Source organism: Ylistrum balloti, unplaced genomic scaffold (assembly GCF_031769215.1).
Source record: "Ylistrum balloti isolate Yb309-2 unplaced genomic scaffold, AGI_CSIRO_Ybal_v1 Utg370858, whole genome shotgun sequence".
NCBI lineage: Eukaryota > Metazoa > Mollusca > Bivalvia > Pectinida > Pectinidae > Ylistrum > Ylistrum balloti.
In genome coordinates this window covers 267034-280305 of record NW_026782492.1, presented here as the reverse complement: position 1 = coordinate 280305, position 13272 = coordinate 267034, and the positions used below count along the sequence as shown (strand labels likewise).

The window sequence follows — 13272 nt, the reverse complement described above, 5'->3', positions numbered from 1 at the left end:
AATTATTTTGGGCCATCTTCAAATGTATATATGTATTTTTTTTCTAAAGGAAAGGGTGTTAATGATGTTATTGTAACTTGTGCTACTGAATCCGTTTAATGGCAATAAAATATGTTTAAACAAGAGTACACTATTTGCACTGTGACATTTTCGTTTTGGTTTTGTTTGTTTTTTTCGTCGCATTTATCATTACGTCACCAAAACATCCATGTCGCCAGAACACTGTCATTCGTCGGTGAAACGACATCCGGACACGGGTGCCCTATGCGCTGACTGGGTAGTAAACTGAGAATGACAGTAACATTTCTTAATCTTTGTATCAAAATAACTTATCTAGAGAGAAACCATTCACATCAGCTGGATCAATCTATTTTAATTTAGAAACAACTTGAAATATATTGTGTATACAATACACAGATATGAATTGAGATACATATTAAATTACTTACTTACATATGTAAACATTGATCTATATCAGAAGAATTGCCAACTTCTTTGTAAGGAATGCGATATGATTTATAAACATCTAGGTTTTGACAATTTTTCGGTCGCTTTGTGTTCACCTCAATCACTTCCTGGGCTTCAGTATTTTGGCCCTTAGCATCACTAACGAGTGCTAGAAGGACGTAACAGCTGTATGACTCAATTTAATTAATTGTTTGGCTCCACATTTGTATTAAAAGGTGCAATTCATTTCTGTTTTTGTACAATATTCCAGACAACCAGTGGTAAACACTGCTGGTGGAATTTTAGTCCTCGAGATTTGCCATAACCTGCATAATCAATCGCTACGCCGGCTTCAAATTCAGGTCCCCAGCATAATTGTTTGGCTCTATTCAATGTAATTGTATTAAATAGGTGCTATTCACTTTTGTTCAAGTTTCTACTCTCTGAATTTCTCATGAATTTCGTTGGGGGTGGGGGGGGGGGGGGGAATGTACACGTAATGAAATTTACAACACACATTTAGTATATCATTTATTCATCTTAAGAAACTGACTTTTCATACGTTGTGTACAGTTATGTAAGTATATGTGCAAAACTACATGTATATCAACTGAAAATCCAGAATTGTGGAGTTTTTCCACGTCTAATATATCACTGGGTAAAATATAATATACTGTTCATCAGCTATTCGAGTCACACGTTCCACGGTTAAAACCTTCCCGATCAATCAAACTGCTGTGCCCTACACACTAGCCTAGCCTGTCACGACACGCTATGGCGTTGTATGAGTGGGGCGCGCGCTCTCGCGAGGCCGCTTGATTGGTGATTGATTGTGATTGAGTATGATCGATTGACTGAATCTGATTGGCTGACGAGCGCCATTCCCTCGGGGCCAGTATCACCGAACAGGGACGCTCACCACCGGAATACGGCCCCACCTTGTGGGAGACACAGAAAACAAATTGTGTGTGGTGTTTACTTGTCATGCGACCAAGAAGTTCATGGGAAAACATTACGTTTGGCTGACGATACGACATAATTCAAGTTTCACCATGGTGTTTTGATATTTGTGGATATTAGGATCTACGTACCATACACTGGATAAACATATATTGCCTGTATAAGTAACAATATATACCTATACGGACGGAGCGGCAACATCAAAGTGGAGTGAATATTCCGTGTCAGTAGGTACAAAGAGGGGCCTCCGACAGGGTATCTAAAACAACCACGACAGCAGAATGGAAAATACTCAAATAAACCTTGATACCCTGGAAAGAACTGCTGCTTGGGTTCAGCAAGTTTCTCAAATGAAGGAACAAGCGATGGAGGTAAGTATATATCGGAAATATTTATAGAGAGTGACCTTTACGTTTAACTTGGCTTTAGACCAATTATCATGCCGAAATACCCCTCTCTTGAGCCCCAAATATTATTACCTTGTACTGGGCTGATCAGCTGGTAGCTAGAAGACTTGGTCATAAGCATGTGAAACATCCACTTTCTTTATCGTATCAGACGTATACACATCCGTGTTTCAAAGTGAGCTGTATTTTTAAGTTAATCTTAATTAGTATAATGAATGAATAAATGAATGAAATAATTATAAATAATGACAGAAATAAATGCGACAACTTTAATGTTGTGTGTTGATATGATGAATTTCAGTTCACACAGTACACATATACAAAACTGTATATATATACATATGTATATCTAGCTGTCTAGAAGTTTTCTTGTATTCTGCTGGTAGTCGAACTGTAGATATGTAATTTTTAAATGCTTGTATACCATAACAACAACCTATATACAAACTGAGGGTTATGAAATTAAAATTTAGGGTTGTATTTGAAAAGAATTTTCATGTTAGCAAGCTAAGGTTCATAACTATTCAGAGGATTTCAACAGATATTTCTGAACAGCTGTTTTGTATGTAACATACATTTGACCAAATAGATTCAAACTATTTATTTGTTCTCAATTTGATAATGAAAGTAGACATATTGAAAAATGTATTCAAAAACCTTAAACTACTTTTTATCGCATCAACAGTTCAGATGATATTTTATTTAATTCAAACCAGTATTTGTTTTATTTCAGCTCAGACTGAGATGTAATTACATGACATTAGTTTAACAATTATTGTGCAAAACGGTTCCTTGGCCTACATGCACTTTAATTTACTGCTCTATACTGAATACAATTGGTCATATTTTTGTGAGTGAACCCAGCTGGGGTGCATTATAACATATTTAATGTTACCCTGGTAAACCAGCTGACCAGAGATGATGGTAGAATATGATTACATTTAAACACCAATTCAAATTGTACATGTATTGTCAAGTGCATTTACATGTGACATCCTCTCATAATATTACATATTACATGCACTGTTTCTACTAGTAATCCTATGTATTATTATAGCTGTCACCTTAGCATTGTAGATAAACATCACACTATGCTAACCCCAGATGAAGACTTAAGGCTTTTGGTTTCCTTATACAATTTTCCAATTTTTTTTTTTTTTTTTTGTGTTTCTCGAAAAATTCTGAAATCACTGACCAAGTGCACTATGTGTTTTTAACTTTAGGCAAGACCCTTTACTGAAATATTCTAGAAAATAGATATGGTTGATGTTCATGCAGTGAAGCAGTCCCTGGCTGCTTAGGAGACACTGACTTTAAACTACCAAAGTGGTTGTTCAGAAGGGATAAACTTAATGAAAATTAAATAAACAAACAGCATTCATTATTGTGCAAATTAAATATTTTTGTGAAATTTTTAGCTCACCTGTCCAGAAGGACCGATTTATGGCATGCTGCGACATCTGTCATCCATCTGCAACTTTTGATCTGAAACATTGTTAGGTGAAAGGAATGTTTGGTATAAATGGTAGGTCTTGGCCCCCTGGAACCTGAGGGACAGGACCCAATATGGATAATAGAGAATATGCTTTAAAACCCTTCTCCTCCTGTAGGAATTCATGGATTTTGTCCAAATTTAGTCTGAAGCATTGTTGGGTGAAGGGGAGCCATTTTGTGTAAATGGTAGGTCTCAGCATCCTGTTGCCTGTGGGATAAGGTCCAATATGGTTGATGTAGCTAATTCTTTAAAAATCCTACTCCTTCTGTAGGAATGATTGGATTTTGATGAAATTGAGTCTGAAGCATTGTTGGGTGAAAGGGACTAAGTGCTAGGGAAGGATTGGTGGGCTCAGTTGGAGAAAGATAAGTTCTTAAAAGTACCTCTGCCATACAAGGATATTGTCCAAGTTCGTTCTGAAGCAATTTCTATGGATAGTGATTCTGATCTGTTTGACCACATGGGCAAGACCTTATGGGAAATTATATTAGAAATTGTTTGTCATATTTTGAATTCTTTATTAAATGTCTGAATAGCAAAATTAGCCAGGTGACAATAAAGGCCCCTTGGGCCTCTTGTTTCTTTTTTTTTATTTATAAAAAGTAAATTATGAAGCTGCTGACACTAGCTTTATTACATACTGGTATACAGGTGGTATGTATTAACATAGAGATTAAAGGTGATCATTTGATTGACAGCTGACACATACAGGTGACTGGTCTTGATGAGGTCGACCACATGTAGTACCTGTACTTGTAACCTAACTATGATAGGGTGAACACAGATAGTCTGGTTATTTCTATGTCAAGTGCTGGTTTCCAGGCTTATTGCAGGACAACAGAATAGCATTTGCTTGTATTTTTTGCTCAACATCAATAGATATGGATGGGCATATTACCAGGCATGGGCTTGTGTTTCGTTAGATAGATATGACAACCATGCTACAACGTACCTGATCAAAAGCTGGCTGTAAACAAGGTAGAAACCTTCCATGGCTGAAGGTGATCAGGAACACAAATAGTGAACCACCTGTCCCTGTTGGGGAGGGGCAACGGGGTTGGGGCAACAGGGGCCTAATGTATTGAAGTTTAAAAAATCATCATCTGAGGCCCCATGGATGGAAGGGTCTTAATTATAAGGTGTTTTACCAAAACTGTGGTTCCTCCTTGGGAGGAGTTAAGTTACTGTAGTTTGTAAAGGAAACATCATTGTCCATATTATTACATCACAATCAATTTCTGACTTTTGCAGCCAATGAAAAATGCTCTAGGGTATATTACGCTTGTGACATTTTGTGAAACCATTAATTTTTGTGTAGGATTTGTTTGCATTGATTTCATGTGTTTAAAGGCTTAACCCACAAATTCATACATACATTAAAATCAGTATACCATAAGTAGATTTATTTAATGCAAAATCAAGGTGGTGTTAAAATCATAGAATTTAAAAAAAAACAGAAGAAAATCATTTTTAGATATACGTTTTGAGATGTAACTAGAGATGTCTGTAAGACTTGAATGCCCCTGACCTACCACAATACAAATATACTATAAATGGTGACTTTGACATTGACCTTTGCACCACACCCTGAAACATAAATTCATCAATGGTAATGTAATATCATTTATCTTACCTGTATTTCCAGTAAGATTCCCTAAATATGGATGGAAGTTGCTAGGAGTGAAAACATTTATTTGGGTTCAGAACAAGAATCCCACCCCCTATCCCCTTGAGGAAAAAAGATTTTGTTTTGTTAGGCTGATAAATAACACTTCATTTCTTGGTTTCCTTGCTATATTGCAATGTATAATGGTACAAAATTTGTACAAATATCAATTAACCTGGAAGGATAAACATATTTAGAAATTGTGTAAAATGACATTTATTTATTGTCACAGTTATACTTGGGACTTGTGGTTTTGGGTTCTACTATATCAGCTTTATTATATAATTATGGCCTATCTGGCTTGAGTTTAAGATCTAATATGGTAGCATTAAATTTCTGCCTATTAATTTCACCTAATTTGGTGAATGGTACTTGATAGGTTTCGTTTTTCTGCAGTATTTCAGTACAGGAAACTAGCATGCTGTTTACTGTAAGAGCTGCTGGAAATGTAGACTGGTAACATAACAAACACCTGTTCCACCTTATAGTAGTATATACAAATGATGCTCGTAATATAGACTTACATATGTATGTATTGATTAGGTAGAGGGTTGGTAAGTTGGTGAGTAATGTATTTTCCTAATAAAGCCCTGTAATGTACAGATCCAGAATCTGTACTAGGCTGTACCATGCATTAGTAATCCCGAAATTTGTTGGAAAGATGTTATGATATCATTCAGGGTGCATGTATTAGTATAAATTACTTTCCTTTTTGCAAGATCTATCATAAATAAATAATAGTGGCACAGGTTGAATACATGTATATACAAATTTGTACAAGTGTTGTTAGTAGGGCAAAAAACCCAAAAAAACCTTTAACTTATATTAAAAACCAGATGTTTTAGAGAGAGAGAGTAAGAGGGAGAAAAACAAATTGGAGTGTAAAGAGAGATGTAGAACAGCTAGCTGTTTGTTAGGAGACAAAGTGTTGTTATTTTAATCAATACTACTAAAATTAAAGTTTCAGCCTTGTGGATGACGTGTTAGAGATCACTACCGTACATACCATATTCATCCAGTAATTACCCCATACCTGCTAATAAGTCCACTCATGTCTATTGCAATTTATTAAAATGTTAACAAATATTATTTCATGGATTGTCTTGTAATCAGCCTGCTGCCTTCTTTGAGGTCAAAGTTTGTCTTCACTTCTGGGATTATTTTACAAGATACAAAGATATAGTAACTGTGCTAGGTTCATAAAATAAATAACATCAAGAACATATATATGTACATGTTTCAAAATGTTATTTACCTACCTTCCTCACAACAGATTATATTTTATCTAAAAGTTTTCATACAAAAAACTATACCCTAAGGTAGTTTATAAACATTTCTCTTTTCATTTGTTTTATATAGGAGGACCCTCAGCCTCCGGACAGCGGTTTGGAGGAAACGGAAAACAGTGATGGACAGCCGCTCAGTCAGTTTCATAACATCTACCAACAACTACAGGACCAGTTCAACACATCATCTGGGGTCAGTTTATCAGGGGTCAAAGGTTATCAGTTCAACACATCATTTTTTTTGGGGGGGGGGGGGGGTCAGTTTATCAGGGGTCAAAGGTTATCAGTTTAACACATCATCTGGAGTCAGTTTTATCATGGGTCGAAGGTTATCAGTTCAACACATCATCTAGGGTCCCAAGAGATACATCACTGTATTGTAAGGTATGCTATGTATTAACCTCTGAAGGTGTCAATGTGAAAATTATCACAACTTTGATCATTGTCACAAGTTTATGTCTGATTTAAACTTATTAAATGTAGTTTGAATTTTATTGCATTGCTTGTACAGAACGTAATCACTGAAAATTACTGAATTGTGTTAGCCATTGAATCTATTTACATATCAATTACTGTCAAATCATTTTACAAGGAAAAAAATTCATATCTGTTTCTAGAGTGAAGTTGATATACCAAGTACAGTTAAAGAATTCAAAGATGTGTTGGAGAAATTTGGAATTTCACAACGGTTTGCAGCTAAGAATATTATGGAGAAGACCAGTCAAGGCAACCTCAGTTTTCTGTTGGACAAAGGTCGTAATAAACAGTGGCACGAACTCAGTCCCCGTGGTCGTGTTCCATATGTACGTATGCGACGGTGGCTAGACAGTACAGACGAACAGAAACACACCATGTCTCTACTACAGAAATCAAAAGGTAAGCCATGAAAGTTGTTGAATAGAAGAATAAAATTTTACTAAGTAGATCAATAAGAAAAGAAAGGAAATTTCAGGAGGATTGTGGAAATGAAGAAATAGTTACTTCATGGATCTCTTTCAATAAGTTAATTCATCATCTTATTATGGGTTTGAATGATGAATATGAATACCTAGTATTTGATAAAAGAACAAGACAATTTAAACATGTCAACAGAAGTCAAACTTGAAACCATTGAATTGAGGCAAAATATTAACGGTTGATAGATGAACACAAATAGCTTTGAAAATTAAAAGAGAAAAACATCAGGGGTTCCAGAAGAGTAAGCTTCTTCAGTTTTATCAGCAACACTTTGTCACATGTATCAGGTCTGCCATGAAAATCTAGGTCTACATCTCTATAACTATAGCCTGAGTATTTTTGAAGATAATGTCTAGTATGTGAAATGAAAATGGGTTTTAATGTCAGAAAGTCTTGGGAATTTGCATGCAATGTTTCTGTATTCCAAGAAGTATTTGTGAAAGAATGTTCTTATTAGGTCGATTATATCATTTTAACAAACCGTTTGTTGTGCGAGATGAAATCCAGCTTTAGCAAACTTAAAGTTCTTGCTAACGGTAGAGTCACCATTAGAATTGACTGAACAGTCACTCGGCTGTAGGATCAATGATAACTGCATCAATAATACAAATACATTGTTTTTTCTTCAGAATATAAGAAGACCGGCCCTAAGGATGGATTTGGTCGTAGAGAAAAGTTCACAGTTTTTCAGTTGATGGTACTGTGTCGGTTCTTTGAGGAGGACCCAAATCCAAATCTGTCAACTCGAGCACTTCTTGCTGAGAAACTTGGGGCCCCTGTCGACCGAATCACCATCTGGTTTCAGAATCAGCGTGCACGAGGATTCCCAGCAAAGAAAATGCTCAGCCAATCAAATTTCTCCAGAAAGACTGCTGGTGCTATGGATACAGTTACCTCATCTACCAGTAGAACTGATGCTAGTTTACAAGCGGCAAGCTTTCCACATAGTCACGCAACGCCGTTTAATCTCTCAACTCATTTATTACAAAGTATGTCACATCTACCTCCAAGTTTACAAGGTCAAAATTCCGCTAGTCTTTCATCCTCTGACCTCTCGGACTCATTCCGTGGTCAGTCTTTACCAATGGCTGCTCATGTTAAGAGCAAGCCGTATGTAAATCGACTTTTACCAGCTCATTTACAAGGTCAAAGTCATTTAAATGGTCAGAGTTATTCTTCTTCTCGAGGACAAAGTCATGTACCTGATAGTACTATGACAGAAACGACTACGCAGTCCGACATACTTCAAAAGTCAATCAAAGTAGAGTTTCAACAGAAATGTGAAATAAGTGACAAACCCACAGATAGTAATAATAGAGACCAACCTCTTAACTTTTCTACTAGTAATAACACAGTTAATACCCCTACATAATGAGTGTTTAACATGTAGAAATACAGTAAAATCATAAAACTGAACATTGTCAGATTTCTGTTCATTTCCATTTCCATTGCATATGAAATCAATACTGACTCATCTTTGAAGTTTAGTTGATAGTTACAGATTCAAAGTAAAAAAGAAATAAAAAAAATCATCAATCTAGTAAGAGATGGATATGATTTTTTGAGTTGCTTTCGTTACATATTCAAGAATTGAAAAATTATATCTAGATCTATTGCAAGACACTTCACCTTAATTGCTTGAGATGGCGTATGATGGGCCTTCTGTGTGTTGTTCAGCAAGGTTACTATTGCCAACATCTACTGCAAGAAGATCCTGGTTCATGGTGAAATAAACTCAACAGACAAACACGCTCTGTCCTCCTGAAATGAAACCAGGTATTTAAAACCATGAAATCATATTAAACATGAAAACCAGTACTGATTATTCATTATAAAAAGCATAACTCAAAAAATATGTACCATCTTTATTGGGTAATAAGCCCATCCATATTATCAGTGTTCAATAAAATTTCTAGCAAATGCTTTTTCAACATCTATTGTGATAAGCCAACCCTTTGACTGTGAGTCAGAATTCATATCTTGACCAAACTAGCTTATTATGTGATCAAAGTATTGAAAATGTAGTCATTTCTTACTCTTTTTACTACATGTATCAGGCAATAAGAATTATGTTTCAAAATAAGCCCACCAGTATCTTTGTCTATTTTCAAGCCCAATCCCACCTTTATTACTTTGAAGTAAGAGATTATTACAGTTTCCTTCCTTGGGTTATTCCTGGATATAGATATGGCAGTTTAAACACCTGATGTATTGTTACAGACAAGTCAGAATGAAGCAGCTAGGTTTCTTTTTTCTTCCAAATTTTTATCAGGAGAATTTGTAGGGAGATTATTTGTTCACTGAATTCACAAGGAATGGCAAACAATTTTACTGTTAATCAGGTATTAAGTACTTGATAATTGTTACCAGTGACCCTCCTGCTGTGTGAAAAAAATCACTGTCATGTAATCATATAATTTCATGGGGTGCAATTTTGGAGGTTTTGAAAAAAACAAATTCCTATTTCTTCAACTCTAGATTTACTGGATTAATATAGCTAAATAAATTTGTTTATAAGTGAAATATGAGTTTGCAGATTTAGAGTACCAACAAAATAATAACGAGTGATTGATTTTACAGAGTGGATCACACAAAGTAGTTTTTTTTTTATTTCTTTTAACAATTTTCTGGATACAAATTATTCAATAATTAAAAAATTTCAAAATACCTTTTTTTAAAGTTAGAGGCTAGGATCTGTTGATGTGGATCAAATTCATAGTATTACAGAAGCCGTGACAACTGGGCTTGTTAATAAATTCAGCTATATTTTCTTGTTCCGTTATATCCATACTGTATAAATAACTAGTATCTTACTGAATTTTCATTAGTAACTTCAGTTTTAGATTTCTTTTTTTTCTTTAACTAATTTTATGGTTTTTGCCTCATACAGTTGAACTTACTTCAAGAAACTTTCATCTTCATATGTAAATGTAGCCAAATTGGTTTATTTGGTTGAAAAATAAATGAAAACTTGTAAAGAAAAAAAAATCATAGATTTCAAATAGCTTTAATAAGGTTTCTAACCCTGAGATTGCAGTTGTACAAATTGAGTATACTTTGAATTTTTGAACTAGAACAATTGCACACTTTTAGATGTTGCCTAATGAATGTACTCCAGCTAACCCAAGATTTTAGGAAGAACCAAGATGCTCCAAAAGTGTAACTATACTCTGTTGAAATGATCAAGTCCTAGTTTTGATGGCATAATTCACAAACAAAAAAGTCAATATTGTCTCAATTTTTACTCGAGAAGTGTTGCGATAGCCTTTTTTTTTCTTTTTTTTTTTTTTTTTTGTATAGTTCTACATCTATTTTGACTTGCAGGGTTAAACATTTTAACTCTGGGAACAATACACATTTTGTCAATGTCATCCTGTACCTTCGTTTATTGTCTGATGGTGTGTTATATGAAATGTGTATGTAATGTTAGTATGTTTATTGTTTTATTTATTATTATTTATATTCATGTTACTATATTTAGTTGATGTTTACAAGTTACATTCCAGGTACATGCATGAAATTGGTTTGTGTTAACATTGTGAGCAATCGATTGTATTGATATGGATGTGACATAGACCTGGGGGAGAGGAGGACCCCAGGAGATTGATGGTAGTGAAGGAGGGGGTAAAAATTACTAGTAAAATTAATTCTGTCATTATGTCCAATATCTGGCACAGGGGCCAGAGGAAAGTAAGCAGTGTACAATACCCCAAGCCCTACAGATTTCATATCAGGTCTTGTAAAATTTCAACATATTTATCAATAAACTACTAATATTGGTCTGATGAGTTTAATTTTCTAAAATTAGCCAGTTAGAATTCAAGATATGAAACTGTATGCCTCGATAGCCTTCTGTTTATGATGGAGTATCTGTTATAAGTCTGATTTATCAAATCCAACTTTTTTATCTTACACAAATACCTCTTCATAGAATCTCCTCTTATTGGTATATACATAGGCATGTCCAGTTTTTACATAAATAATATCTGGTCAATGTTAGTGACTGAATATGAGATTTAATTTGAGTTATGATAAATAAATTTATCACGTAATGCTATCAGTGTAATAATGATATGTTATTACATGCATGTCACATGACCTAATAGAACTGTGGGTGACTTAAGGTTTCCATTGTTTTTATTGTGGCATCATAACTTTATGGTGTTGCATGCATTTAGACGTCACCAAAGAAAGAGATGTTCAGCTAGAATATCACCATTTTATAAAGATTTTATGTCACTCTAATATGAAATTATCAAACTTATGGCTACAGAATAGATTTATGAAAATTGTTACAAGTTTTTCATTTCACCTCAGCAGAGGCTCATTAAAATGAAAAATCCTAATACTCGATTGATAAATCTCGCATGAACAAAAACTCATTTAAGATTCTCTGTACGTTAATTCTGATGAAATGTTACGAACAAAGTTTTTTACTCTCTAAATACATTAAAATATTTTGTAGAACGATCATGTTATACCAATTCTAGTCTGACAGAAGTCTCACAAAAAAGATGAATACCATGCACCATGAATTACTGGGAACAATATGTTTGTTTTCTTTCACACTTCAGGAAGAAGTATTGAAAAATGTTCTGCCTCTGCTGGGGCTAGAACTATTAACCTTTCATTTCCTAGCTGGTACTGAACTGCTCGGCTAAAGAGAAATTCCCTCAAGTCAAGATATGTATGGTGACCTGTACTGTCAACTCTACACTTCTCTTTTATCCTGGTCACAATGCCAATCCGAAAAGGGAATGAACAGTTTCCTTGCCCTTGCAGGGGCTGGAACTTAAATGACCTTTCATTTGCTAGCTGGAAACTTGGCTAAAAGGAAATTTCCACTAATATTGAACATTTTTATCACTCAACCCTACACTCATGTAGACTATAGACCAGATTACTTCTGATTCATAATTTCCAAATAAACTGTTGTTGACATCTGATTGTATTAAAATGTTTGATGTTTTTTGGCCTCCTACTATTTTTATTTGTTTAATTATTACTTGTGTCCCAAAGTCCAGAGTTTTATCATCAGTCATAATCAATACTCTCACACAGGTCAGCTTGCTAGAAATCAAAAATATGAATTGTATATGCATGCCAGAATACTCATCTCTGCAGTTATGTATCTGAAACATGAAATACAAGTTATTACAAAACGACATTTAGGAATTTGATAATATCTTATACCATTCAAATTTCAGTTACCTGGTAGGGTAAGACTGAATGATATCTATGAATAATTTGGAAATGCTAATGAGATGAGATGCATATCTCAGTAAAGTAGCATGCATCCTTAAGTCTCCAGGTCATAGTGAAAAGTAGCATACATCCTTGATTCTCCAGGTCATAATAAAATGTAGCATACATCCTTAATTCTCCAGGTCATAGTAAAAAGTAGCATACATCCTTAAGTCTCCAGGTCATAATGAAAAGTAGCATACATCCTTAATTCTCCAGGTCACAATAAAACGTAGCATACATCCTTAAGTCTCCAGGTCATAATGAAAAGTAGCATACATCCTTAATTCTCCAGGTCATAATAAAACGTAGCATACATCCTTAAGTCTCCAGGTCATAATGAAAAGTAGCATACATCCTTAATTCTCCAGGTCATAATAAAACGTAGCATACATTCTGAAGTCTCCAGGTCATAGTGAAAAGTAGCATACATCCTTAAGTTTCCAGGTCATAGTAAAAAGTAGCATACATCCTTAATTCTCCAGGTCATAGTAAAAAGTAGCATACATCCTTAATTCTCCAGGTCATAGTAAAAAGTAGCATACATCCTTAATTCTCCAGGTCATAGTAAAAAGTAGCATACATCCTTAAGTCTCCAGGTCATAATGAAAAGTAGCATACATCCTTGAGCCTCTACGTTACAGCACGGTAGCGTACATCTTTAATTAAATATCCATGTCGCCAGATGCTTTTTCTTAATTAATTTTCCATGAGATGTTGTGACAACATTTTCTGAAGTGTAGAGAAGACACATATCCAGAATAGAGCCTCCTGTTTACTGCCTTTTGTATCATGAAGATGGCTTATGCT

The 13272-nt window shown here is 34.7% G+C and overlaps 1 protein-coding gene across 1 annotated transcript; it reads left to right on the top strand.

Annotated features, from left to right (window-relative positions):
* Positions 1 to 1688: 1688 nt before the first annotated feature.
* Positions 1689 to 8590, top strand: LOC132559131 (homeobox protein cut-like 2). Its single transcript, XM_060223738.1, has 4 exons — positions 1689 to 1778; positions 6335 to 6454; positions 6879 to 7137; positions 7848 to 8590. The coding sequence occupies exons 1-4, from the start codon at positions 1689 to 1691 to the stop codon at positions 8588 to 8590; spliced, it is 1212 nt and encodes a 403-aa protein (XP_060079721.1).
* Positions 8591 to 13272: the final 4682 nt, after the last annotated feature.